At 53.9% G+C, this 26935-nt stretch overlaps 11 protein-coding genes and 1 non-coding gene across 12 annotated transcripts; 6 read left to right on the plus strand and 6 right to left on the minus strand.

Moving 5' to 3' along the window:
* Positions 1-99: 99 nt before the first annotated feature.
* UMAG_02400 (uncharacterized protein) lies at positions 100-2481 on the minus strand (the record flags this gene model as incomplete). The annotated part of the gene is made up of 1 exon (XM_011390393.1): positions 100-2481. One exon carries the CDS (start codon positions 2479-2481, stop codon positions 100-102), a length of 2382 nt encoding a protein of 793 aa, XP_011388695.1.
* A 588-nt stretch (positions 2482-3069) lies between these two features.
* Positions 3070-3684, plus strand: UMAG_02401 (uncharacterized protein; the record flags this gene model as incomplete). Its single annotated transcript, XM_011390394.1, has 1 exon — positions 3070-3684. The coding sequence occupies one exon, from the start codon at positions 3070-3072 to the stop codon at positions 3682-3684; it is 615 nt and encodes a 204-aa protein (XP_011388696.1).
* Positions 3685-4131: 447 nt separating this feature from the next.
* UMAG_02402 (uncharacterized protein) lies at positions 4132-4721 on the minus strand (the record flags this gene model as incomplete). The annotated part of the gene is made up of 2 exons (XM_011390395.1): positions 4132-4566; positions 4647-4721. The coding sequence occupies 2 exons, from the start codon at positions 4719-4721 to the stop codon at positions 4132-4134; spliced, it is 510 nt and encodes a 169-aa protein (XP_011388697.1).
* Positions 4722-5236: 515 nt separating this feature from the next.
* On the plus strand, positions 5237-6820 carry UMAG_02403 (tRNA splicing endonuclease subunit SEN2; the record flags this gene model as incomplete). Its single annotated transcript, XM_011390396.1, has 1 exon — positions 5237-6820. The coding sequence occupies one exon, from the start codon at positions 5237-5239 to the stop codon at positions 6818-6820; it is 1584 nt and encodes a 527-aa protein (XP_011388698.1).
* A 2011-nt stretch (positions 6821-8831) lies between these two features.
* UMAG_02404 (uncharacterized protein) lies at positions 8832-11687 on the plus strand (the record flags this gene model as incomplete). The annotated part of the gene is made up of 1 exon (XM_011390397.1): positions 8832-11687. The coding sequence occupies one exon, from the start codon at positions 8832-8834 to the stop codon at positions 11685-11687; it is 2856 nt and encodes a 951-aa protein (XP_011388699.1).
* A 663-nt stretch (positions 11688-12350) lies between these two features.
* Positions 12351-14243, minus strand: UMAG_02405 (uncharacterized protein; the record flags this gene model as incomplete). Its single annotated transcript, XM_011390398.1, has 1 exon — positions 12351-14243. One exon carries the CDS (start codon positions 14241-14243, stop codon positions 12351-12353), a length of 1893 nt encoding a protein of 630 aa, XP_011388700.1.
* A 1369-nt stretch (positions 14244-15612) lies between these two features.
* UMAG_10145 (p21-activated kinase) lies at positions 15613-18096 on the plus strand (the record flags this gene model as incomplete). The annotated part of the gene is made up of 1 exon (XM_011390526.1): positions 15613-18096. One exon carries the CDS (start codon positions 15613-15615, stop codon positions 18094-18096), a length of 2484 nt encoding a protein of 827 aa, XP_011388828.1.
* A 444-nt stretch (positions 18097-18540) lies between these two features.
* On the minus strand, positions 18541-18667 carry UMAG_16042. The gene is made up of 2 exons: positions 18630-18667; positions 18541-18576 (listed from the first exon to the last, which is right to left on the minus strand). It is a non-coding gene; the product is annotated as a tRNA-Met (tRNA).
* Positions 18668-19017: 350 nt separating this feature from the next.
* UMAG_02407 (thymidylate synthase) lies at positions 19018-20682 on the plus strand (the record flags this gene model as incomplete). Its single annotated transcript, XM_011390399.1, has 1 exon — positions 19018-20682. The coding sequence occupies one exon, from the start codon at positions 19018-19020 to the stop codon at positions 20680-20682; it is 1665 nt and encodes a 554-aa protein (XP_011388701.1).
* Positions 20683-21093: 411 nt separating this feature from the next.
* Positions 21094-22936, minus strand: UMAG_10146 (40S ribosomal protein RACK1; the record flags this gene model as incomplete). The annotated part of the gene is made up of 3 exons (XM_011390527.1): positions 21094-21510; positions 21890-22412; positions 22935-22936. Coding segments are annotated over 3 exons (942 nt in total).
* A 751-nt stretch (positions 22937-23687) lies between these two features.
* UMAG_10147 (60S ribosomal protein uL11) lies at positions 23688-24956 on the plus strand (the record flags this gene model as incomplete). The annotated part of the gene is made up of 2 exons (XM_011390528.1): positions 23688-23720; positions 24492-24956. The coding sequence occupies 2 exons, from the start codon at positions 23688-23690 to the stop codon at positions 24954-24956; spliced, it is 498 nt and encodes a 165-aa protein (XP_011388830.1).
* Positions 24957-25738: 782 nt separating this feature from the next.
* Positions 25739-26359, minus strand: UMAG_02410 (uncharacterized protein; the record flags this gene model as incomplete). Its single annotated transcript, XM_011390400.1, has 1 exon — positions 25739-26359. One exon carries the CDS (start codon positions 26357-26359, stop codon positions 25739-25741), a length of 621 nt encoding a protein of 206 aa, XP_011388702.1.
* Between the last annotated feature and the right edge of the window lie 576 nt (positions 26360-26935).

Here is a 26935-nt window from a genome sequence, read left to right on the forward strand (position 1 = left end):
TGTGGTGAATCACGACTATGCGTTCCTGCAATGACAGACGAAAGAGTGATAATACAGAGGCCGTGATATACTCGTTGGCGTGATACAAATGCTGGCTGCTCAGACGCTGGTGCCATTCGTTCCAGCATCGGCCAGATCGGAATTGGTACTCTCGCTTCTCATCCGCTTCTCCAGCGCTACCGGCCCGACACCTCTGCTTCCAGGTGTTTTCACCTTCTTTCCCGGCAGCATGGCATCGTACGGATCCCTTGGCGTCCAATCCCACGTGTGCACCATGGTAATGTTTCCGTTCCGAATACGACTGGCATAGCTGTCCGCGATCAACCCCGAAGACAGCACAGCCGAATCTTTCCCACCTCCGCTGTTCTCCGACGCCAGCGCAGCTTGCAATTGCAGCTGCAATTCTTGCTGTCGTCTCTGCAACTCTTCCTTGTCTTCTTCCGGTAAAATCTCGGCTTCCTTTTCACGCATCTGCAATACCAACTTTTCAAGCGCTGGTCGTAATGTGGAATTACCACTGCCCGAGCCTCCACCCCCACTGCTGCGAGTCGAAGAGATGTTGGACGATAGATCGCTGCTGGATCCCGATCCGCCCAGAAGATCGCGTGATGCGGGAAGACCGTGGAAGAAACGCTCAGCATGCTTGTCGTCCAAGATCGGAATGGGATCGTCGAAGCGTGATACGCGTTGAAGGAGGTCGGCGCTTGCAACAACACGAGCGCCGATGGTGAGGTGAGATGGATGGCGATGACCTAACGTTGGTACTAACGAGCCGGAAGGAGGAATGAGAGCCGCCGGCCTTCCCTGTGGCCGTACCGGTGTGAGAACGGGCGCAGAGAGTGCATTGGCCACCTCAACATTGTCCTCGTACAGCGTCGGCGGTGGCAACGTGGAAACGAGCCAGCTCGGTCCGGGATTAAAAGGGATCACCGACGGTCGAGCTGCAACGGCTGCATACAAGCTGTCGTTTGGTGTATACCGCGAAGCATCGGCCAGAGCATGCGCCAGCCTCCTCCGTTTCGTAGCTGCATCCTGGTGTGCTGGCCCAGATGGTGTCAAGTAGATGCCGGCTGCACTGCTCGACGTAGGGTCTTCCACCAATACTTGATACTCTGCAGCGAACGCACGCAGGGACGACGTTGCAGGTGCAATAGATGCAATCGATACGTCATTGTGAATGAATGTCGCATTTTGCTCCAAATTCTGCAACTCGTCCTTCGTATAAGTTGCCGCCAATGTAGATGCATCGTACGTGACGCTTTCTCTCCAGCTATCGCGCAGCACCCTCCGCGCCTGAAGAGCCTCAAACGCCTTTTCTGCTTCTGCAGCTCTCTCTTCCGCTGTCTTTTGTAAAACCGGCGCTGCTTGGCTCTCATCGCCGTTGGCCTCTTCGCTTTTGGCTGCCTCGGCGGCAGCAGCTGCCGCTGCCGCCGCTGCTTCGTCGGCTTTCTTCTGGGCAAGCTCTTTGCGCTTTTTCTCTTCCAACACGTACTCGGGATCGACCTCCACAGGTTGCGCCTTGACAACAACATCCTCCTGCATGTCGGATCCGATTAGATCAAACTGCTCGCTATCCGGTAATACCATTGTTGTCGTTGCTTCTGTTGCGCCTAAGCTCAATGGAGCTCCTGGAAACATCGGAAGGTATGCGGGCACGTAGTCGATGACGGCTTGACCGAAGCGCCTCCTCGATATATAGTTGTCTGTCTCGACCTTTCTCCGCTTCTGTGGGTAAATTGAGAGATGAGGCGACGATGGAGTGTTGCTGCTATGATATATCTCTGACACATCGCTCTCATCGCCATCTTCAATGTCGGAGAACAAGGCTGATTCGCGATCTCCTGATGAACTGGATCCCTGTGTGGATGCCTCGCCGTTAGCCATTAGCGAAGGAGTGTCGGCATCCTGCTGCTCGGGTCCAGGCCAAACGAGCCGCTTGACCATATGTTCGCGGATAATGCTCTCTGCTGCTGCTTGTTCAAAGTCCTCTGATGATATGGCTTGGAAGTGGATCTCTTCCATGTCGGACAGCGACGGGAGAATGCGGCCGGCATTCAGGACGCGGATGAGATCCTTTCCGCGCATGGGGTCCTGCAAAGCTTGCGGTAATGTACTAGTCGTCTCTTCCGCATGTAGTCCGTTGATACCATTCGTCTGAAGTGCAGCACTCTGCTCGGAATCGTGCAACTTGCCTTCTTGCTCGGCCCAGTCTAGAAGCTCTTCCAAGGGGTCACCGCCTAAAATGTGCTCGAGGGATGCACGAAGATCGTGCGGTGAGATGACGTTGCGACCGGCGTGGTTTGCATGTTGAACGCAGGCGGATCCGATAAGCTGTATATACCTTTGTGTGATTTCCGATAGAAGTGCTGCTGCGCTCGATGAGGATCGTGAGAATCCAGCTGACGACAAGAGGGCTAGGATGGCGACAGACATGTGCGAGGCCGCATAAGCCGCCGCTGTCGGCTTCGATCGTGTGGTCATATCACCAAGCGCGCTCCCAAAACGAAAAGACGCAGTCTGATTGCCTTTCGGGGTTGGTTTCGTGCGAAGCAGAGGTGATAGAGCCACCCTGCGCGAAATGTACCGCTTACTGCATTTGGTGATGCGATTGGGATTTTGTCTCGACCCTGCAAGTCCTTTGTTGCTGAGCTTGTGACTGGCAAGTCTTGCTCTGCAAGTGTGGCAATGGCTATTCGATGGTTGCAGTAGCTTGTGTAAAAAGCTTGAAATGATCGAAAGGGCGATGACAGAGGGAGGTGTGGTGATGGGCAAAAGCGTAAACGAGGAAGGACGAGATCGAGATGGCTCGAAGTGATATCACGTGACGCGTCTCCATTTCAGCACGGAAAACGGAAATTAAAAGTCACAATGGAATCTTGACAAACTCCACCATATCGTGTATGCTGCAAGCTGCGCTTTCGCGTTCGTTACTTCTTGTTCCGAACTCATCCATTCAGCTTTCTTAACAAAAACCGCTCTCCCCTAGCAAGCGTAAGCAAACGTTCATCCTCTTTCTCGTTAAGTCTAGCTTCAAGCGGCGAGCTCACACAAAGAAACGAAACGGGCACAATGGCATCGCACCAGGAAGAAGTCTCGCTCTCCGAGCCTGGCACAAGCGAACTTCATCACGCTCAATCCACAGATGCCGCTGGTGTCGAGCCTACATCAACAGACACTACCGCCGACGTTACTGCCATGACGGATGAAGATGCCGAAATCGAGGCGATGAAGCAAAGAGTTGCAGAGATGGAGGCCGAGGCAGCCAAGCTTCGTGAACTCCAACAGGCGGCAGGTGAGGCGGGCGGCGCAGGCCTGCATCCTACCGAAGAGGAGCGCGAAGAGGTTGACTCAAGAAGTATCTATGTCGGCAACGTCGACTACGGTGCGACACCAGAAGAGGTGCAACAACACTTTCAGAGCTGCGGCACCATCAACCGTGTCACAATCCTTTGCGACAAATTTACCGGGCATCCCAAGGGCTTCGCGTACGTCGAGTTCGCCGAGCCATCGCTGGTGGCCAACGCCATGGTGCTCAACGAGTCGCTGTTCCGCGGTCGCTTGATCAAGGTTACAGCCAAGCGTACAAACATGCCAGGTCTTTCAGCACGTGGCCGCGGTCGTGGCCGTGGTCGTGGTCGTCCCTTCCGAGGACGAGGTCGGGGTCGAGGACGCGGCTACTACTAAGCAACACTGGATTCATACTTGAGTTTCTGACGCAAGCAATACTATGCTCTGATTCAGCTACCCTTCTGTACCAGCAATCTCTGTCTCTGACACAGATGCACACCCAAAAGTAAAAATAGGCATGGACCTCGTACCACGTTGCCTCACTTTATATACTATTCCCTGCTCGGGCGGATCTTTGGCTCATTATTTCTGTACTTTAGACGCAACAACGCTTCCGCCGTCTCTTGAAAACAAGGTGTTCGTTCCGGGGGACGATGCGCTTGCACTTCCGTCCACCTTGTTGCGTACGAAAAGTTTTTTGAGTGACATTGGGATGATGAACGAGATAGTTAAACAGACGAGCAGCGTAATGAACAAAACATGATTTTTTTCCCTGAAAAGCGACATGAGACCTGATCGGTCGGAATGCGACTATGTACAATGTAGCTGAGGAAGGTTCAAGTACTACGAGCTGGGAGGCGCGCCGCCAGAGCTCTGTGGACCGGAAGTAGGCTGTCCGCCTCCGCCGACCGAAGCCTCCTGGCCCGCACCGCCGCCACCGATGATGAGTCTTGGCTTTTCAACAACTAGCTTCTCCCCTTCGTAAATTCGGTTCATTAGTGCCGATCTCTGGAGCACCTTGAGGTCCTCCAATGCCGTCTGGTAAAACTTGGAGAGCTTTTCTTGGTCAGTCAATGAGGTTGCCGAGATGGACTCGTCAGAACCAGCAGGCTGTTTGAGCCTCTCGGGGGACAGAAGCGTGGAAGGCGACACTTTGACGGTGGTCGAACCCTGCTTAGAAAAAGGGGATGATTGGGCTGCTTGCGAGGTGGGCAACAGCGTCGCACGGAACATGTCGCGTGAACGCCTCAGAAAGTAAGTGCGGAAGTTATAGGAAGACTGTGGGTCGATTGAGGTTGGAAGCACAGTCAGCATCAAGATCATCATGTGTTTCACTCGAACAGTTGGGATACACTTACGAAAGACTGCGATGTCCTCAAGTATTTGCGGTACAGATTCAATATCTGCGACTTTGACGGGGCAGCGACCGACATTTTGGAGACGTGTGCGCGGTTGCAGCTATTCCAGTGCTGACTTGATACAGTGCTGACTTGATGAGTATGACTTAAGCAAAGCGAGATGATCCGATCGAAGTTGAGAGTTGAGGTTGAATTAGCTGACCAATTCGATGCGATGCTGCGGATGGTGTGGAGATGGCGGATCTGATGTTCACCTCGAGAAGATGGCTGCGTATTCGTGATTGAAGCAAGACCGCGGCTTTCGAATAAGCTTTCGGGCCTTTGTGGCTGACTGCCACCCAAGAGGTCCAGATAGTCATCGTGACTAAGCCAGGACCTGGGCCGAAAATTTCTAAGCTACTTTGGGTTGACAGCTCCACCTTTCATCCTTTTTTTTTGTCTTAATTCGATGTGAGCTCCAACATTCACGACTCGTGACTCGGTAACTTCAGATCACCAGCTGCGATCTTGCCTGAAACTGAAAGGCATCAATTGTTCTTCGCACAACAGCCGTTCCGTCCAAACCCTGGCTATGAAAGTGTCTCGTCACGATGCCAAGACAGAGGAATACTACCGGATGGTTATACAACAATGAAGCCGAATCGCCCCAGCTTAGTGCGAAAGTGCCTGCCTCACGAACTGTGATGGGCGCAGGGAAGAAGGCAACCACACAGAAGAACCAGCTCTACTCGAAGCCAATCCCTATCGCGCTGGACAATTCCGATGATGCTGATAACGACAAGATTTCCTCGGAAACCACACTCTGGTCAGCGCTCTGCACGCTATTGACACTGGGCTTCTACGCACGAACGGGCCAGTCCAGGAACACTGTTGGAAGTAGCACGAAGAGCAAGGAGAAGGTCTCTGTGCATTACGATAGACAGCTACAGACGATATGGGTGGAAGATCTGGATGAAGGCATTCGACTACTTTGGCAGCGCGGCTTCTTTGGCAAGGGTAACCTTTCACGATCCGAGCCCACATGGCGCCAGCGCAAGGTTAACGAGATCGATGCGCTGCGCAAGGGCCGCATGACTGCAGAACAGCTAACACAACAAAGGAGAGAAGAACGAAAGGCGCTCAAGATTGAACGAGCTCGAGCAGCCGTGCGTGCGGGACAGCAGCTTCCTGATGGGATCTTGGCGTTAGGAGGCGAGATCACCGACGCAGATCGAGCTCCAGGAGCATCGCACGACCGATTGATGGCCGACATTGAACGACAGGTGGAAGAGCAGCTCGATGGAGAAGATGCTGCCGAAGAAGACAAGAAGAACGCTCAAGAACTTTGGACAGGGCAAGAAGAGGTGCCGGATATTGTTCCCGGCGTGGCGCGAATCAAGGGTCTCAAGTACTTTGCCGAAGAGGTCAAAGCAAATCAAGCACGGAAAGCAATGCAATCGACTAACGGAGATGACTCAGGGACTGCGGCAGCGCAAGACAACGTTGAAGACGATAATGGAACAGGAGACATTGACGTGGTCGATTTTGAGCGAATGCAACTGTCGCTGGTCGAAGCCTTTTTCCTCTCCTCGATGTTTGGCTGTCTCGATATACACACTGGCGAAGGTAGCGTCGATGCACAGCCGCTCGAGCTAGACGACTTTTACAAGGAATGTCTGCTGTCGCGCTTACCACAAACGCTGTTAGATCTGCGCGAACGCGGACTGGCCGATCGATACCTTACCAAGCTGTACGCGCGACCAGACAATCCGTTCCTGATCGACTATGTCGCCTATCATCACTTTCGCTCGCTCGGTTGGACGGTGAAAACCGGCGTGAAATTCTGCGTCGATATGCTGCTGTATAAGCGAGGGCCTGTGTTCTCGCATGCCGAGTTTGCCGTAGTTGTCATCCCATCATACGAAGACGCCCAAGATCAAGAGTCGAGTCCATTTGCGTTGCATCCCAATGCAGGTCGCAAGGACTGGACGTGGTTTAGCACGATCAACCGCGTACAGAGCCAAGTGCTGAAGACGCTCATCCTTGCGCACGTGTTTGTGCCTTCGTCGAAGAGATGTCGGCCCGAGACGCTGGCGACGCCAGAGGCGTTCTTTACTTCGTTGCGTGAGGGCAAGAGTTATGCGGTCAAGGAGGTGGCGATCCGGCGATGGGTGCCTGCACGAATGAAACCGTAGAACGATGGTGCGGATGCAATCTTCCACTAGTCTACTGAGTTACTGTAACGTCACAACGCTGTCGGTTGGCTGGCACACTCGAGTTCAAGTCACGAGTTCAAGGCTACTTTCATGCACATACAAGACGAATTTCCTTGCCTGTGAGACTGCTTACTCACGACTTGACACGCGCGCGTTCGTGATTAAATTGAAAATGTGAAAGGGCACGTAGAACGAAAAGCCGCAACTTTTACGCGACGCGTCGCGATCGATGTCGTCAACGCGTGAGTCTGTTGTTCTCACATGACGTTGTATCATATCAATGGAGCTGGAGCTCGGTTAGCAAGCCTGCCATCGGGGGTCTTACGCAACAGCTTTGTCGAGAATATCGTCCGCGAATTCCGAGGTCTATGGAATGAGCACAAGAGAGCCTTTCGCCAACACACTAGAAAGTGTCCATATGCTGTACGCTATGCTTTGGAAAAGCGTAGAAGAAAAAAAAAAAAAGGAAAGCTGGCCAAGACCCTGAATTTTGACAACAGCAAAACCCCAGCGGTAAGGAGTCTAGCAGGAAAAGGGGGTCGATATCAAACTTTGAAGGTCAAATACTGCACAGTACTGTACTCGCAAGTAACGAATCGTCAGTCGAGAGTATGTGAATTACGAACGTAAGCAAGAATGTGATCTACAACGATTGCAGGAGAGATCACTGAGACAGCATTCACGATTCGATCAACGCAAGCCGAGGACGAGCCACAGCATGGGTGCCGAGGCTGCTTGTATGGTTGTACTCACGACTTTCGCATGAACAAGCTGCTTTGTCACTTGGACCACCTTCCCATGCCTTAATCTGGTTTTGCTCAAGCTTGTATTCCGCACAGCATTGAGTTCAGTCACAGTCGGTCAACCTTTCCTTGGATGGAAGACGACTTGGTTCGGTCGATTGGACTCAGTCCCGTTCTCCGCCGTCGGAGCCAGCTTGCTTTACTGTGTCGGTCTTGGTCGGCAAAGCTTTGGATACTATTCTCGATTGCCAACTGGCGTTAAGCTGGCGCCTCTATCTCAGCTGGTAAAATCCAATCGTGCGAGCCAAAAGAAACGAACTTGGTCAAACATTCACGATCATTCGTGATTCGTGATTCGTGATTCACGATTCACGATTGCATATCCACGATTTCACAAATCCGTGTGATTCACGATATATTCATGATTCTACTCGTGACTCACGACTGTGACTCTGGCTTGTGGCTCGACCACGCCCGTTTTGTGACAGCTTGGCTCTCGTCCGCCTTTGTGAGTCCCACAAATTTGTTTTACTCACAACTCGTCTTGCTGCCGCCCGCCTGTTTAGTGGCTCATGAACGCAAGAGTCTCGTGTCTGGCCGCCTATTCCAATCCATCTTGAATCACGAATGCTCTAAGACACATACCGTTTTGTTGCTCCCTGCTGTGGGTACCGATCCCCTTCATCGCCTTTGCCAACATCACCTTGCAACATTCAACTGCCTAACTCTCTCACAAATCATCTCTGCATTCTGTCCACCAAGCAAGGAATCGCTGCCGCTGATACCGCGCGTCACGAGACTCTCTTTATTTTCTTTCTGCCACCCTTCTCCTTGTCACAGTACGCCCACTTCCACCAGCTTTCATACCGGAGGAATTTCTCAAATCAACCATTGGCTGACCGTTGTAGTCCGCCTCGATTCACCCTTACCGAGGGTGATATCGCCGACTTTCGTCTCTTGAATCTGCTACTGATTCATGTCCGGCTTCGTGCTGTTGCTAGTATTTGTCCGACCATCTACAAGCGGACACTAGCTGCTCCAGCTGTCTTGACAGCGGTCCGTTTCCGCACAACGCTTTTCGCCCAACCCATCCCCCCAGGTCCTTCAACTTCCATTACCGAGCTAGCTGTTCATCATTCTTTTCCTCCTCCATCGAAAACCAAGCCCTACCGTAGGCTTAGATTGGTTTCACTTTTAGGACCACATCTTTCTTATCGATCCCCTCCTTCAAGCGCTCTTCTTACACCATGGTCCGTTCCGTCACCTTCGAGATTAGGTGGCATGACACCCAGCCCATTTACAGCTGCTCCTTTCAGCCTCTCCCTGCCAACCATCTCAGGCGTGTTCTCGACCACAACATGGGTCAAGCTGCCGGCCTCGCACCTGGCAAAGGCCTGTCAGAGATCGAGTCTTCGTCTCTTTCAACCAGTACCACAGCCGCTGGTCCCATAGCCTCATCATCAAAGCTCGCTCAACCGCCTGTCATGGCGGGCGGTCAAAGTTGGAGGCTAGCTACTGCCGGCGGTGACAACAATGCGCGCATCTGGATGGTACACCCCAACATCCCATCTCCTGCTGCAATGGCGAGCGCTGCCGCCGTTTCGGGTTCTGCTGTCGTCGCACCACATCCACCTCGCGTCGAATACCTCGCTACACTTCAGAGACACTCAGGCGTGGTCAACGTCGTTCGATTCTGCCCCAAGGGCGAGTTGCTCGCAACTGCAGGCGATGACGGCAACGTTCTCTTCTGGGTCCCCAGTGACCGCAGCAAACCTGGCTTCGGTGATGCCTCTTCCCTCGAAGGCGAAAGTCAGTTTGAGAAAGAGTTTTGGCGAGTCAAACTGATGTGTCGTGCCACCCAGCAAGAACTCTACGACATGGCATGGAGTCCCAACGGCGAAACGCTGGCTGTAGGTGGCACCGACTTTGTCGCGCGCATCATCAATGTCCAAGATGGCCACGTCATTCGCGAAATTTCGGAGCACAATCACTACGTACAAGGCATTGCCTGGGATCCTCTCAACGAGTTCATCGCAACGCAGAGCAGCGACCGCACCGTCCATGTCCACAACCTGCAAACACGTCGACATGACCGTGATCGTGACGTCAACGAAAAAGCTGCTACCAGCTCCGCAGACGCTGGAATCACTTCCTCGCAGCTCGTGAGCAAAAACGCCAAGCTTGACCTCCATCGTAGAAATGGCAGCTCGGGTGGCTTTGTGTGGGATCAGTACTACTCCAAGCCTGCCTTGCCCAGACGCACCAGCAGCCATGCTAGCCAAGCTAGCGACGGAGAAGGCGCCAGGGAAAGCTTTGTGGCCAGTCTTCGAGGTAGGTCCAAACGCGGTAGCACGCCCATCGACTTGGCCCACACCAGCGCCGCTGTTGCCCGCTCCGTTACTCCGTCCGCCGCGGCAGTGTCTTCCAGTTCATCGGTCTCGGCTGCGACGGCTGCCGCGCGTGCGAGCACTCCCACGCCTGTCGCTTCGGTGCCGCCCAGTCCTTTCTCCACCAACAGCGCCGCTGTCACCGCCCATGCCATGAATCCACCGCAGACCACACCCAGCCGCCGATCCAGCTTCAGCGGAAGCAATTTTGACGTCGGCTCACCACCTACGAGCACCACCTCGCTTGCACCGGCTTCCACTTTGGCCGCTTCGCACGGCGTCAAGCCGGGAGCCACCTCCACCGAGCATAGTTTGTCGGTGACCAGTGGCGCAGCTGCCGGCGATGCGGGTCGCAGAGGTGGTAGTGTAAGTCGCTCGGCTTCACGGACACGCAGCATACGCTCTCCCTCACCTATCCCACCTTTGCCCGCCATTCGAGCGCCACCTTCGCCCAAGCAACGCATGCAAGCAGCAGCGGCATCAGGTCTTGGAGGTCCGCTCGCGAAAGCATCGATGCGTTTGTACGGTGACGAAAACTTTAGCGGCTTTTTCCGTCGCCTTTCCTTCAGTCCCGATGGTGGTCTGCTAGTGACACCCAGCGGTCTTTTCGATCCGCCTCCGCCACCAGCATCTCCGACAGTCAACCTCTCGTCGCCCAGAAAAAGCCCGGCGGCACTCAATTCTACAAGTGCTACTGCTACTGCTGCGGCTGCGGCTGCGGCTGCGGCTGCTGCCAGCTCAAGCCCTCAGCTGGGCCCAGCCAACAAGAGTGCCGTCTATCTTTACGCAAGAGGCAATTTCGCTCGGTCCAATTCGCCCATTGCAGTTCTACCCGGTCACAAGACGGCGACGCTCGTGGTGCGATTCTCGCCGATTCTGTACGAGTTGCGCAGAACGCCGCGCGCTTCGTTGGGAGCAGACGACGATGAAGGTATTGCACCTCATCCAACGATCCCGCTCGAAGCCGGCAAGCAAAAGACCGTGTCTCTCCGAATGGAACCGTCGCGCAGTGCGTTTTCGCCTTCTCTCGGTGCGACGCAGACCAAGGATTTCTCGGTGCCGTCCGCATCTCCATCGCAATCAGACAAGCCCTCAGCCAACATGACTCGTCAAGACGCCCGCTCGCCTCCGCGCGGGATCAGCGTCATTGGGCTCCCCTATCGTATGGTCTATGCGGTAGCCACCCAAGATAGCGTCTGGATTTATGACACACAGCAGACAGGTCCGATCTGCTGTTTCAGCAATATGCACTATGCAAGCTTCACCGATCTCACCTGGTCACCTGACGGACAGACGCTCATGATGTCGTCCACCGACGGCTACTGTTCTGTGGTGGTGTTTGACTATGCAGAATTGGGTGTGCCGTATGCATTCTCTGCTCAGCCGGCGCTGAAGGCTCCTGCTCCCGGTGTGCCAGCTCCTGCGCATATTGCGGAAGGCAAGTCGACAGGCTCGGCGCCGAATACGCCCAAGATGGCCAGCCCAGCCGTGCTTGCCCCTGCAGCAGCTGGTAGTGGTGTGGGATCTGCAGCTGAAGCATACGCATCTGCTATCGCGTCGACGCCAGCAGGGTTGGGTCTGGCTATGCCGGCTCACTCGTCAGCGTCCGCATCCGCGCCAAGTACGACAGCCGAAGCGAGCACAAACGATGCCAACGAAGCACCAAAGAAGAAGCGCAGAATTGCGCCCACGTTGGAACGTCCTCTTGGCTCTTGATACCCTCCTCCTCTCTTTTCCTCCTGCTCACGCTTCGTGGCCAATTGGCACGCATGCAGCATTGCGTCGTGAGTCAACACCCTATTATAAATCACAAATCCTATTTGTATGATCGTCAATCTTTCCTGGGTCATCTCTAGTCTCAAGTGGTGCTCCGCATATGTATGTGAGAGTCTGTGTGAGGCCGAGGTGTGACGCGCGGAAGATGTTCTGTGGCTGGTAGTAAACGGAGGACCTCACGCTATGCGAGAAGATATAACTTATACAGTTGGTTGATACGTGATTGTTCGACTCAGGGCTGCTTGGGACGAGGAAGTCGTGAATGGTCGAAGGATTCGATTGGCTTGAATAACGTCTTTGTGATGGCGAGTGCTATTAATGGATTCTGTGATTTAGTCTACTTAAGCATACTGGCCCTCTACACTTGTCGGTGTACGGATGCGAAGAGCAATCAAGGGACTTCTTCCGACTGGAATCAAATCAAGTGATTTATAACTTGCGAAGACGGGGTTGAAACTGTAGTGGCTCTTTTGATCATGCTTCAATTCTCGCCCATTCACAACCAAACATGACACAACATATTGGGTGCTTTCAATATCTGTATTCGGACCAACCGATGGGCACACATTCCAGCTGCAACCGCAGTGTGCAAGTCGTCGGTCCTCATCCGGGCGAGGTATCGGCTGTGTTAGTTGAAGTTTCAGCGCTCGCAGCAGCAGCAGCAGCAGCTGCTGCTGCTGCTGCTTCGGCCAAGGCTTTGGCTTTGACCACGCTGGCTTGCGGACCACTCAATGTGTCGCTTCCACTTGGCACGCTGACAGTCCTCGCACCTCCAGCACCGAGACCCGACAGCCCAGCGCCGCCAACTCCTCCAATGGCTCGCGCTGCGATCATCGAAGGTAAGCCATATTCCGGCCCCAGGGTGTGTGGTGACGGAGCCGCAACGCCTGCACGGCTATACGCGTGAACTGCCGTGTGCTCCGCATGCAAAGATGACTGCATATTTCGAAGCGCTCGGTTGCTGCTCAGACCGCTTGGCATGACAGTACCATGCCTGTTTGGCCGGTACGCTTGGCTGAACGGTAGCTCCGATCGATACCTCGGGTTGCCGTTGCGAAGGAAGGTGTCATTGGCGCCCCTCGGCGGTGGCGACTTTGGCCGAAGCTGATCCACTTCTTCGACATAGGGAACCAAGTTGCAGCGGTCGCGCAAGTCGCATCCAGGCTGGTCAACTCCAAAGTTGGCATCGTATTCGACCTTGTCGTATGGTTTTGGTATCTGAATGTGCTCGAGGTGTGCTTGCAAAAGCTCATCCATGCCACTCTCGGCAAGCACAGGCAAGCCAGCGGCCGGCAAAGCGACCTTGCCCTCCTGCGGCCATCCAGATGCATCTGGACCTACCTCCAAGCCGATGGTGAGCCACCCACGACGCAAGTTTCGATTGCGGCCAAACAGCTCGAGACGACGAGTGCCGAGGCAAAAGTTTTCGATCGTCTGATAAAGCTCTGGTGGTTTGCTTATCAGGTCTGGCAGCCTGTTTTGGCGTGTCTGTCTGCCTGCATCTCCCTTGAACGCAATCTCGTCTTCAGGCCCTTGCCAGAGAATTACGTCGGTATCGATGTTGCAGTGCACGAAGCCAGCGTCGGTCGATCTGCGAACCGTGCCTCGAATGCCCACGAGGCAGTGTTGACTTGAGCGTGTAAAGGCCGAGCTCGTCGAAGGCTGCTGGTTGCTGACACCTGCCTGCTCCGTCGGCTGATTAGTGCGAATGCAGACGATGTCCTCACATCGCCGGTAACCCCACTTGGCCAACACTTCTCTGCCTCGCTCGAGTCCGTCTCCAGCGCCCGAGCCCACCCACAGAAACACGAAGCTTTCTTTTGCGGCAAGCTGCGGTACAGGCAAAGCAGCAATGTCTTTCCATGTCCAGGTGCTCACAGCGTTGTGGGTGATCGCAGAGGAGGACGCTGTCGGCGTGGCTTCCCACTCGTAAGCCTCGAGAGGAGGGTCGATCAAGACGACATCATACTTGACAGGAATCAGAGAACCTAAGTGGAACTGGTTGGCAGGGCGGGAAGCATTGCGAAAGGGCTCAAGCGAAGGCCTCAAGTCTGCCTGCAGGTAGGTAGGGGGATGAGCGACCCGGGTAACGAGCGAGTCCTTTAGCTGGACAAGCCGTCGGAGTTTTGGGTACTCTTGAAAGCGAGAGCTCAACCAAGGGTTGCGAACCGCATTGGCTGGTAGATGGCCAGCACCTGTATCGACAAAGTGCTGTGAATAGTCATTGCGCAGCGTGTGTTCTTGCGAGTTGTAGTTCGGGCCCAGAGTGCAAGGCTCAGAAGGTGCTTTTGATTTGCCTTTGACGTCCTGAGCCAAGAGGAGAGGAACAGCGTCGTCTTTTGGGCTGCCAATGCCAAACCGCTTCTTGAGCTGATCATGTCGCTGGCACGCCGGCGGTGACGGCTGCTTCTGCTGCTGCTGCTGGTCGGGCAGATGAACGAGTGTGTTCCAGCGAGGATGGTTGCGAACGCTTGTGCGGTGCAGGTCGACCGACATTCTTCAAGTAGAGGCGCTGCTCGAACAGCATATTACGGAAAGCATATGTTACCGTTCAAGTTGATCCAAAAGCTGCTGCGTCCGTCCAGCTCGATTAACAAGCAGCCGACGTGAATACAAACTTGGAGGTTCGAGCTGAGCAAGCTCATGACATACGACAGCTGTTGCCTGTCAATCACGAATGTGTTATTTCTTGGTGCAGAGCTGAGTGTGAAGCGTTAGCTTTCCAATCATGAATCGTGAATCGTGAATCGTGAATCGTGCATCTCTGGAATCCGACGCAGTCTCAAAGTGAGGAGGCGGCTGGCTCGCGTGTGACAATCAGCTCTCCTTTTTTTCTTTTTTTCCTTTTAAATTTAATTAATTCAGTTGTCGTTGCGTGAGATCCAGGGCGTGTCGAGTCGAGGGCGCTTGTGTGTTGCTTTTGCGATTCTGAGCTTTGCTTGGCCTGGCTGGTTGCACTTGCATCTGTGACGACCGTTAACGCAGCGGCGCCGGCCAAGCTGTTTGTCTAACACTCAGACACAATCACAAATCACGAATCACAATTTTATCACTGTGATTCACGAATCGTGAATAGTTAACTTAACTTGCTCATGACTTCTCTTGCACACACGCACACGCACAAAGAGGCGCTTTCGCCCAATTACTGCGCGCCCACTCCTCCGCCCTCTCTCGAAACGCACACGCACCAACACACAACACGCAATCCACACGCAGCGCCAACGCAACAGACATACTCGTGACTCTGGTCTGGTGCCTATGAGCGCGTGCCCCTTTGTCTCTCCATTGTCGTCTTGCGTTGCCTGCACTCTCATTCTCGCAAGGCCGAACTGCACGTCCTTTCATCTTCTTGTTGACCTCAAACTCTCTTTCAGATTCGCTGCCTATCATCTCGCCAACCCATCGACGCCCGCCGAAGCATAGCATAGCTGCATTCCCGACACCCGGCTCGACTTTCCAGGCGCTCGCTCACCTCTCCATCTGCACGCCTTGCCAAGACTACTTGCAGTGTCAAAATCGCATCTCCACGCTCGTTGCATCCACGCAGCTTTCCATCGCCATTTGTTGCCTCGAGGTGAGTTGACTCGTCCAAATCAAGGCTCAGACGCAGCGTGTTTTGCAAAGACGCGTTGTCGACTATTCCTCCGTTCTTTTTGTAGATTGGCTCGACATTGCTAATCGCTTTTGACCCTTGACCATCTCGTCTTTTGCCATCTCCTTGGCCCTGTTCTAAACAGCTATTCCCCCTGCCTCTTCTGATCGCTTAATCTACGACACGTTCTTACCTGGTCCTCCCATTTTCGATCTCTGCCGTACTCGCCACCTCTGGACTACAAACGAGCGCCATCAGACAGCGTCTGCAACAATGTCTGGCTTTCGTGGCACGTCAAATGGCCCGCAAGGCGCGCCACAAGGAGGCTCCTTTGGCTCCTTGACACCATCACGACCAGCGCCGCCGGTTCCGTCGAGCAAGCACAACGATCCCTTCCTGCCACCACTCTCCCAGTACAATGCAGCTTCTGCGGGTATGGGCGCTGGCGGTGGCTCTTACACCGGTCCACTCCGCCCTGCTGGTCCGGGTGCCACCGCCTCTTCTGGAGCCCCAGCCAACCATCTCGCCGGCAACAATTCCGGCTGGCAGCAGGCCGGTCCCAATGCCACCACCAGCGGCGCTGCTGTTGTGAGGAAAGGCTGGGTCAGCGTCAAGGAAGACGGCATTCGCTCTTGGATCTGGAGCAAACGTTGGCTCGCGCTCCGCGAGCAGACGCTCACCTTTCACAAGAACGAGACCACCTACCAAGCCGTTGCCCTCGTTTTCCTCAAAGATATTTCCAATGTCTCGCGTACCGATCTCAAGCCGTACTGCATCGAGGTCGAGACCAAGGAAAAGACTTTTTACTTGCAGCTCAAGAGCGACGAAGAACTCTATGGCTGGATGGACGACATCTACTCTCGCTCGCCGCTCATGGGCGTCTCTTCACCCACCAACTTTGTCCACCAGGTTCATGTCGGCTTTGATCCCATCAGTGGAGCCTTCACCGGTCTGCCCGAGCAATGGTCCAAGCTGCTCACAACGTCGGCCATCACGCGCGAGGACTATGAAAAGAACCCTCAGGCTGTGCTCGATGTGCTTGAATTCTACACCGACATTCAGAAGCGCGAGCGTGACGACTTTGGCCTTGGCACGCCTACCATGAATGTCCAGGCTGGACGCAAGCCCAACGAGATCCCGAGCGCTTCTTCGGCGCCCCGTTTCAAAGCTGGGACGGGCTTTGCCGGAAGTGCTGGAGCCGACTCGGCATCGAATTTGAGCAAAGATGCGCCTCAATATCCCGCTGCGTCCAAACCTCCTTCGGACGCTTTCCGAAGCTCGTCCGCTGCCGCTGCATCGTCGTCCAGCGCGTCTTCGTTGAGACCCGCGCAGCCTGCCATGACAAGGCGACCCTCGGATGACGGTCGACAAGGCGCATCCAGCCCGGCTTTGTCTCAGGCGTCCTCATCCCGGCTCGGTGGCTCCAACGATTCCAAGTACGTTCGCGCCACACCTAGTTCCAGTGCGTCGCCTGCCAACGCATACCAAGATCTGGTGCCTTCGCGCAAGGCGCCCACCGCTCCCGGCTCTGTCAAGCCTCCGACCCCATCGTCATCACTGGCCTCTACCCGACCCGCACCGCCGCCTCCCAACTCGTCGACGCCTTCTAGCCGAACGGCCAACGACGCCGGTGTGCAGGGTCTCAACGTCAAGACCAAGGAGCTCAAACTTGGAAGCGACTCTTCCTCTGCTTCGGCATCGACCACTGGTGCTGCCAAAGCTGCCACTGTGGCCAAGCAACCTTCGCCAGTCGCGGCAGCACCAAATGCGGCTGCAGCTGCACCGGTCAAACCGTTGCAGATGGCCAAAAAGGAGACAAACGCAAAGACTGCGCAACAAAAAGAAGCGGAGCGCCGTATCAGCACCATGTCTGAGGCGCAGATCATGGACAAGCTGCGCTCAGTGGTGAGCCAGGACGATCCCAATATGCTGTACAGCAAGATCAAAAAGGTGGGCCAGGGTGCCTCGGGATCTGTATTCGTGGCCAAGACGCTCGCCACGGGTCAACGTGTAGCGATCAAGACGATGGACCTTTCTCAGCAGCCACGTAAGGAACTCATCGTCAACGAGATTCTTGTCATGAAAGAGTCGCAACACCCCAACATTGTCAACTTCCTCAACTCGTTCCTGGTGCGCAACAACGAGCTGTGGGTCATCATGGAGTACATGGAGGGAGGTGCACTTACCGATGTGATTGATAACAACACGCTCGAGGAGGATCAAATTGCTGCCATCTGCCTCGAGACGTGCAAAGGTCTGGAGCACCTGCACAGCCAGAGCATCATCCACCGTGATATCAAGTCCGACAATGTGCTGCTCAACGCCAGCGGCCAGGTGAAGATCACTGATTTCGGTTTCTGCGCTAAGCTGACGGATCAGAAGTCGAAACGTGCTACGATGGTGGGCACTCCATATTGGATGGCTCCCGAGGTGGTCAAGCAGAAAGAGTACGGAGCCAAGGTCGACATTTGGAGTTTAGGCATCATGGCCATTGAGATGATTGAGAACGAGCCGCCTTACTTGGATGAAGAGCCGCTCAAGGCGCTGTACCTGATCGCCACCAACGGCACGCCGACGCTTAAGAAGCCCGAGACGTTGTCCAAGAACCTCAAGAGCTTCTTGGCCGTTTGTTTGTGTGCTGACGTCAAGAGCCGTGCTTCCGCTGACGAGCTGCTTCACCATCCCTTCCTGCAATCGGCTTGTCCGCTGTCGAGCCTCGCGCCGTTGCTCCGCTTCCGCAACAAGCCCGATCGTTGAAGCAGGTGCACTCCCTTCCCTTTTCATGTATGTCACGACTTTACTTGACGAGATTGCAACGTGTAACCTTCGATTGTTCAACATTTGCGAGCCAGCGATGCTGCCACATCTCTTTTGAGCTTGTTCCTTTCTTTTAATTCTGGATTAGATTAAACATGAGGCTGTGCTTCAATTCCAAAAGACATCCGTGATTCGTGATTGGATCAGCAGATGACCATTCACAGTTGTACAGTAGCGTTTGATGTGTCTGGATGGCATCCACAATGCTGCGCAGCTGTTCTCGGGATGCGAAATGAACGACGAGCACTCTGCCTTCTCGTTATTGCTCTGTCCTGGCCCTTACCCGCTTTATTACCTTCATACTCGATTCACGCCATGCTTCTCGAACCCAATCTTCTGCTCCAGCAGGAGGTTCAAAATAGCTTATGGCCAAAAAAATGCTGATGTCCTTGACGAGAGTCGAACTCGTGATCTTAGGATTTCTAAGCAATTGCTTGCTTGTAGGTTGATTCCTGTCATTACAGGATCGTTGGTATGAGACCTACGCCCTAACCAACTAGGCCACAAAGACGATCATGCTGATTGATGGCCAGCTTCGGCCGCGATTGCATACATATTCTATCATAAAGCAGAGGCATCAAACAAGCGCGGATCGAGTCTGGGCTAGATCGGACGCGTCTTTCTACAATCGATGAATCGTGACTGGACCAACGCGCGCGTAAATTGTAATCACGATTCTGTGCTCATGCTCAGGCCCGGAGTTTAAGCAATTCGTGATCCGGAAGTTGGTCTGAGCTGAGGAAGTGTGACAGTCGTGAGGGGTTATCAGAGCCGAGTCCGATCGACACTCGAATCTATACATTCTTGCATTCTGATTCCCATCATCTTCGCTTCTCTCATCTTCGGAAAGGACAACCCAACATGGCGATGCCTCGCGTGTTCCTCGCGCGACACGGCGAGACCGAATGGTCCATCTCGGGCCAGCACACTGGTCGATCCGATATCCCACTCACCCCACACGGTGAAGAGGTGATGCGACAACTTGCGCCCAGCATCGTCGGCGTCGGCAACGGCAAGTTGATTGACCCGACTAGACTCAATCACATCTTTGTCAGTCCACGCAAGCGATCGCAGCGTACGCTTGAGATCATGCTACAGCACATCCCCGCCTCGCAGCGTTTGGGCATCCCTGACGTCGAGATCGTCCAGGACTGCCGCGAGTGGGACTACGGTGCGTACGAAGGGCTCAAGACGGACGAGATTCGAGCCAAACATCCCGGATGGGATATCTGGACCGAAGGAACACCCGATCATCCTGACAGACCCGACGAGCTGCCAGGTGAGTCGGCACAGCACATGAGCGATCGTGTTGACTCGGTCATCGCTAAAATCCGCAGTCTGCAATCTGGGCATGTCGACAAGCGCAATCAGGGTCACGATGTGGGCAGTAAGACGTGCGATGTTCTACTTGTATGCCACGGTCACTTCAACCGGGTGTTCGTTGCTCGATGGCTCGGTTTACCGCTGACCAACGGACGTTTGTTCGAAATGGATGCAGGCGGAATGGTGGTCCTCGGCTATGCGCATCACAGCTTTGCTGAACCTACCGTCGCCGGTATCTTCTCGTCCAAAACTGGCCCCAAGGGTGACAAGGAAGGTGCTCCCGGCTCGTGTGGGTCAGCGAAACACGAAGAATCGCAGTACCTCGAGCTGGTTCAACGAGTTATCTCAACGGGCGAATCAAGACCGGATCGAACGGGCACAGGTACGCTCGCACTTTTCGCTCCGCAACCGAGTTTGCGATTCGACTTGACGAACGGCACCTTGCCTCTGCTCACCACCAAGCGAGTGTTCTTCCGCGGAGTGCTGGAGGAGTTACTCTGGTTCGTGGGTGGTAAAACCGATGCCAAGCTTCTCACCGAGAAGAGCGTGCACATTTGGGACGGCAACGGATCTCGGGCCTTCCTCGACTCTCGTGGACTCTCGCATCGTCGGGAAGGCGATCTAGGACCCGTCTATGGTTTCCAATGGCGACACTTTGGTGCTACGTACAAAGACTGTGATACCGACTACGCCGGTCAGGGTGTCGATCAACTGGCTTCCGTGATCGACAAGATTCGCAACAATCCTACCGATCGTCGTATCTTGCTCAGCGCATGGAACCCGGCAGATCTCGAACTGATGGCGCTTCCGCCATGCCACATGTTTGCTCAATTCTTTGTCTCGAACCTGGACGCCTATTCGAAGGGTCAAGGTAAAAAGCACCTCTCGTGCCAGATGTACCAGCGTTCCTGCGACCTTGGGTTGGGTGTACCTTTCAACATTGCTAGCTATGCGTTGCTAACCTACATGATCGCCAAAGTGACCGATTGCGAACCCAAGGAACTCATACTGGCAATGGGTGATGCTCACGTTTACAAGGACCATGTGCAACCGCTCAAGGCGCAGTTGGAGAGAGACCCGCTTCCCTTCCCTAAGCTCAAGATCGAAAGGGACGTCAAGGATATTGACGACTTTACGTTCGATGATTTCGTCGTGCAAGGTTACAAATGTCACGGAAAGATCGATATGAAGATGAGCGTTTAGACCATGTCATACGATTCAATCATCTTGCACGCGATTTTAGATGGTTCGGTATCGGCTCACTGTTGTCTCTTTTGTCTGACGCATCGACGTCGAAAGCAGAACAACCCATTTCACGCCTAGCTGCGTTGGAGGCCGAAAGCTCCGGTCTGTGGAGATTGTCGTTCGTGGAGAATGGATGGGATGCAACAAGTACAAGGGCCCCAGAGACCCCATTTTTTATAATTGACCATGATGATTTTGTAGATGACAATGGTGCAAGACGAGACTAGGCTGGAAGCTACTGAGTCTCTATCGACAAGATTGCAATCTGATGCTGCAACTGTAGCGCCGAAAGGAGCCCAGGGAGGGGATGCTTTGGCCCTTCCGTCGGAACGATACAGTGCAGTAGAGGAGGTTTGGTTTTCGGGAATTTTACAAAACAGTGAAGACACGGACAATGTTGTCCGAGTAACCGGCGAAGAGGGTCTGACCGTCGGCGGACCAGGCGAGCGAGAGGCACTCGGGGTCAGCCGAGTTCTTGCCAACACCGGTGAACTCGGGCTTGAGCTCATCGACGATGCTCTTGGACTCGAGATCGAAGATCTTGATGCACGAGGCGGTGGCAGCGCAGAGCCAGTAACGGTTGGGCGAGAAGACGAGAGCGTTGACAGTGTCACCAGCCTCGAGCGAGTAGAGGTGCTTGCCGTCGGTAAGCTCCCAAAGCATGGTGATACCGTCCTTGCCACCGGAGGCGCAGAGCGATCCATCGGGCGAGACAGTGACCGTGTTGATGTAGCCAGTGTGGCCGTAGTGGTTGGTCTTCAACTTGCACTTGCTGAGCTCCCAAACCTGTGGATTGAACAAAAGTGGAAGCGTGTGAAGGTTAGCAATGGATGCTTGATCTGAAAAGAGGCACCATGCAGATCATAGACAAGCGAAAGCCTCGTTCATCCCACCACCTTTTCGTACTTGTCCTTCCATCATGCCATGTCCATACTGCGCGCTGGCTTGAATGCTCAGTGATCTTGGTGACTTTGAGATCTTCTCATCGAGCTATGCTCTCTATAGTAGCAAATATTAAAAAGCACTCTTCATCGCAAATTGCCGCCGCTGTCCATCCTTGCTTTTGACTGCTACAGCCTGCCTTGCTGGCTGTGCGCCCGCCGCACTGCCTTGGCAGCCTTGAGTCTTCGGGTATGATCTGAAGTTGTCTGTTGAATAAACTTACCTTGACGACCTTGTCCCAACCAGCCGAGACAATGACGGGGTTCTGGGGGTTAGGGCTGAAGCGGACACAGCTGACCCACTCGGAGTGGCCGTCGTCGGTGATGTTGAACTTGCACTCGCCGAGGGTGTTCCAGAGCTTGATGGTGCGGTCACGCGAACCAGAGACGATCTGACGGTTGTCGGCGGAGAAGGAGACCGAGAGCACATCGGCGGTGTGACCGACGAAACGACGGGTGGTGGTGCCGGTGTTCAAGTCCCAAAGACGGAGCGTCTTGTCCCACGAAGCGGAAAGAGCGAACTGTCCGTCGGAGGAGATGACAATGTCGGACACGAAGTGGTTGTGACCGTGGAGGATGCGCTTAGGGTAACCGTAGTTGGAGTCGTCGCGCGAAAGCTGCCAGACGATGATGGTGCGGTCACGCGAAGCGGTAAGCAGCAGGTCGGGGTTCTCCTGCGAGGTGGCAATGGCGGTAATCCAGCCCTTGTGGCCGGCGAGGGAGCCCTTGTAGACGAGAGACTCAGACCTGTGATGGTAGTACAAAGAGATGCAGTAGCAGTTGTCAATACGGTGTCGCTGGAATTCGCAGATGGGTACGTCGCCTTGAACAAGGATGCCGTGGTGCTGAATGTGTCGAATTCAAGAACGACTTGTCGCCTACTGCCGCGATGATCTTCTAGCGCAGTAGCACAGCGTTGGTACGCTGCTTGCAGATATCCTAGTGCGACCTGTTAGCCTGACTGCAATTGGTTGTTCCATCGAAGTGGCCCTCGTCCTGCTGCCAGCTTTGCTACAGCTGCATTATTGATGTCCAGTGCTTCTTGCTCTATCGACTATACAGGCCCTTATTGCGCCAAGGCATGCGATACACCCATGTTGCCCACGTATATCTGCGCTTTTCACCGCTCATCAGCAAGCAACACTGATGATGCCGATGAATGCCTCGCTGTGCTCTGTGCACTTCCCACAATGGGTGTACAGCATGTGTTTCCCTGTTTGCGTGTTGGTGTGTGGCGGTAGTTGCTATTGCAGCAAGAATGGTACTTACATCTTGGCAAATACGAGTTGAGATAAGGTGGTGATGAGAGCGTGACGATGGTGACCACAAACAGCTAGAGTGTAGGATGTGTCAGTTGCTCTGCTGTGTTGCAAGTTGCGCAATTGGCTCCTGACCGACACAAAATTAACGATCTGAGCCTCTCACAGCTGCAATCGACACACAGCGCAGCCATGACAGCCAATTTCAACGAGTTGCTCCAAGTGCCTCTTGACAGGCTGCCTCGACACACTCGGTCTATCTGGTTGCAAAACTGGTTCAAGAGTGTGTACGGGTCGACTTCTTCTCAAACTCACGCACGCAGCAGAGACAGATCAGTATGAAGCAGGTTAAATACAAATTCAAGCCAACACGTGAGCTTTTAATTTTATTCTAACATCGGCCGATGACAGTTAAATATCAATTTTGAAATCACCTCTCGCCACTATTTGGGTACTGACGGGCTTGGAATCAATACCTTCTCCATGACCATGGCTAGTCATTGGCACATTGACACAAAGCGGCCCAGTCTTACGAGTTCACACCGCTTGGCTGTAGAGACTGTGGGTCTGAGGCACTAAATTTCCATTCGACTGACGAGAACGCTGTGAAGCTGAACCTTTAAGCAGGTAAGCCCAGTCTCTGACAGCGAGCGCTATTTGGCCCGTCAGCGTGTTGCCTGACGGAGCGTGGGTGGTTCAATCTCGCTGTCCACGAATCTTCCTCTCCACCGTCTCCTCACCATCACATCTACACCTATTCACAATGGCGCCCAAGATCGACCCCAACGAGATCAAGGTGATTATTCTACCGCACTCACACATCCACGCTCTTCGCATTTGTTCTCGACGTATGGTATTGCTGCACAGATCATCCACCACTTCCAACCCGTCATTGCGTGACAAAGACCAACAACAGCACCAAAGAATAATGGCACTCTTCCAACACTTTAGCAGGCCAAAAGTGCATAGGCATTCACAGACACTCCGCCATTTTGGGCTACACGACCACGGACGCCTGCACTCAAGGTTGCCGTCATGCGCCGTAAAGATGATTTTGTACAAGTGCTTGGATAAGATTGGTCTCAACTTGGAGCATAGCAACATATCGTATCTGCCGTGATGACAGCATGGCAATTTCTGTAGACGGCTGCTTTTATTAGGTCAAAGGTCAAAGCGACACGAGATGCTCAGTGTCTGCTGGGAGAGGTTGTCAGTGAATTTAGCTTGGGTTCCCGTACAAGAATCGGCTGGATCCAACTCGGCGAACATGATGCGGTCTCGCTCAGACAGAGCGGTCAACGTGAGGATATAATGCGCTTGTGCCGTGCATGCGGAGGATAATATTGTTCCACCTTTTGAACAAGAGCAGCAGCAACAGCGCACCTCAATGGCGAAGCACACCACTTCTCAGCACCCGACTTGCTCTCCCGAATGCGATCTATCTGTGCAGCAGCAACTGTTTCGTCGTCGATGCGGTCCGAGAGCGTGGGGCCCAATTCTTCTCTAAAAACACAACAAGCTGACGTTTTTTCTTGATTTGATTCCTTGGCGTTGCTCCACTTTTTAGATCATCTACCTCCGTGCCACCGGTGGTGAGGTTGGTGCCTCTTCGGCGCTCGCCCCCAAGATTGGTCCTCTTGGTCTTTCGCCCAAGAAGGTCGGTGAAGACATTGCCAAGGCCACTGGTGACTGGAAGGGTCTGCGTGTCACTGTCCAGCTTACCGTCCAGAACCGTCAGGCTGCCGTCTCGGTCGTCCCCTCGGCCTCGTCGCTCGTCATCAAGGCGCTCAAGGAGCCCCCTCGTGACCGCAAGAAGGAGAAGAACATCAAGCACGGTGGCAACATCCCTCTCGACGAGATTGTCGAGATTGCCCGCAAGATGCGCTTCAAGTCTTTTGCCAAGAGCCTCTCGGGTACCGTCAAGGAGATCCTCGGCACTGCCCAGTCGGTCGGCTGCACTGTCAACGGCCAGAACCCTCACGCCATCATCGAGGGCATCGACGCCGGCGAGATCGAGATTGACGACGAGTAAACCTTTTTTGTTTTCCCAAACAAAGGTCGTTGGCTCGCCTCTACTAGCATCGTTCTCTCTGGTTCCCTTGGCATTTTACATCTTCACATCACACCTGCACACACATGTGCACATCCGAATCGCATTCTATGATCTCCAGAGACACGGATGCGGTCACACGACAGGATCGACTCTCTTCATGATCTGATCGGACAACGACTTGCACAACTACACGGCACACATACAGAACCTCATTTGAAAAGCGAGATGGCGTGTTTTTCCTTTGCTGGTAAACCGCTTCGTCGTGTGCTGCGCTACCGTCGTCCGCCTGTTCGCATGTACTTCTACCCCTCTTCTTTCACTCCCTCTTTGCCGTACACAAAAACTTTTGTATCCCCATGTCTCTCAGATATGGATCTCATCTCGCTTTTCAACACAAAAAATCTCTCACGTTTGGCACATCTCTCCCGTCTTGACGTTCTGCCGCTTGTCTGCACGCACCAAGCCGCGTTGAGGATATCCGTTTGGTTCGTCCAGTTCGTCTCTCACGCAGCCAAGTTAATGCGTTTGGTTCGTCCAGTTCGTCTCTCACGCAGCCAAGTTAATGCGTTTGGTTCGTCCAGTTCGTCTCTCACGCAGCCAAGTTAATGCGTTTGGTTCGTCCAGTTCGTCTCTCACGCAGCCAAGTGAATGAGGCGTTAAGAGCCGGCTTGCGCTGATTGCACACAATAAAAGCCGAGCTAAAGACGTCTTCTTGGCTGACTTGCAACCGAGTTTCGATGTATTTTTTTATTAGGATTGCACTACACACTGTGGTCTGAACGCGGGCAATGGAAAGCGTGTCCATCGGTTCGAGTGACAAGGAAGAGGTTGGATTGCAAAGCCAGGGTATGGAAAGGTAGCTCGGTTGTGCGACTGGTCTTGATCCTGGTGCAAGTTGGTGCAGTTGTTCCAAGCGATCGTTGGTCATCGTGATTGGTGGCATCCAAGCTGTTGGCGCTGGTGCATGTGCCGGGCGCATTCAGATGGATCTTGAGTATCCGAGCCTGTTCCTTGGTAAGCGAAATCGCGTTTCTTCGTCTCTGTATCGCTCTCGCTCGACCGTTGCATTGCACTGCACTTGCTCTCTTCTTGCTCGCTCGGTCGCCTCTTTTGCTGTGCATCGTCGCGTCGTGAATCCTCGTAGACCGAATGACCGACGTTGATAAAGGCGTTGTGGCGAAATTCATCCTTTGGCCCGTAATTTCTGTGAGCACTACCCGATGTTGTGGTGCGCAGTTGCGCCCGCCAGCCGCCAATCGGTGAATGACAAGCGGAGCAGCCATCTGGTAGCGGGCAAGCCGACACTGTTGGTATTGCGGTTGGGGTTCTAGTCTTTGGACGCGCATGGTGTCGGGAGTTTGTGGACCAATCGTGCTTCCCATTTGTCTTTGCAACTGTAACCGACGTTGCTAGGATTGTTGTGGTGGGGTGAAAGATAGTGCGACTTTGATGACCAGCGTTCGGAAGACCTCGTGCAGGAGGAGATTCAGTGAATGGCAGACGGAATAGACACGTCCTTTTTACTGTCACCATCCGAGCCGTTCACGAGGCGCGCTATATAGCTATGTCGAGGCCATGATACCAACAGAGGGGGAACGCAGTCTTGTCATCTCCCTCCCATCATCCACCACACGACTCTCGAGTACCCTTTGATGATCTGGACCAAGACTTTTACTGCCTTGGACTTCGTCATTGTGCTTTGCTACGAATGAAGGATCACCGACGCTGGATACGCAGATCAAAGGGACCTCTCTGGACCGAGCCTTTCCCTTTACACCCGCGATCAAGCGCTCGACGCTGAGAGCACCAAACAGACAACAGCTGCATCATCAACCTGCCAAAGAGATTGTTTGTTCGTCCGGCTGCTTTCGATGATGGCGCGCCCCTTTGTGCTGCAGCATTGGATTGAACCGCTCATGTCCCATACGCCCACCTCCTCGCATGGACAGCTTTATTTC

The sequence above is a fragment of the Mycosarcoma maydis genome, chromosome 5, assembly GCF_000328475.2.
Source record: "Mycosarcoma maydis chromosome 5, whole genome shotgun sequence".
NCBI classification, from domain to species: Eukaryota; Fungi; Basidiomycota; class Ustilaginomycetes; order Ustilaginales; genus Mycosarcoma; species Mycosarcoma maydis.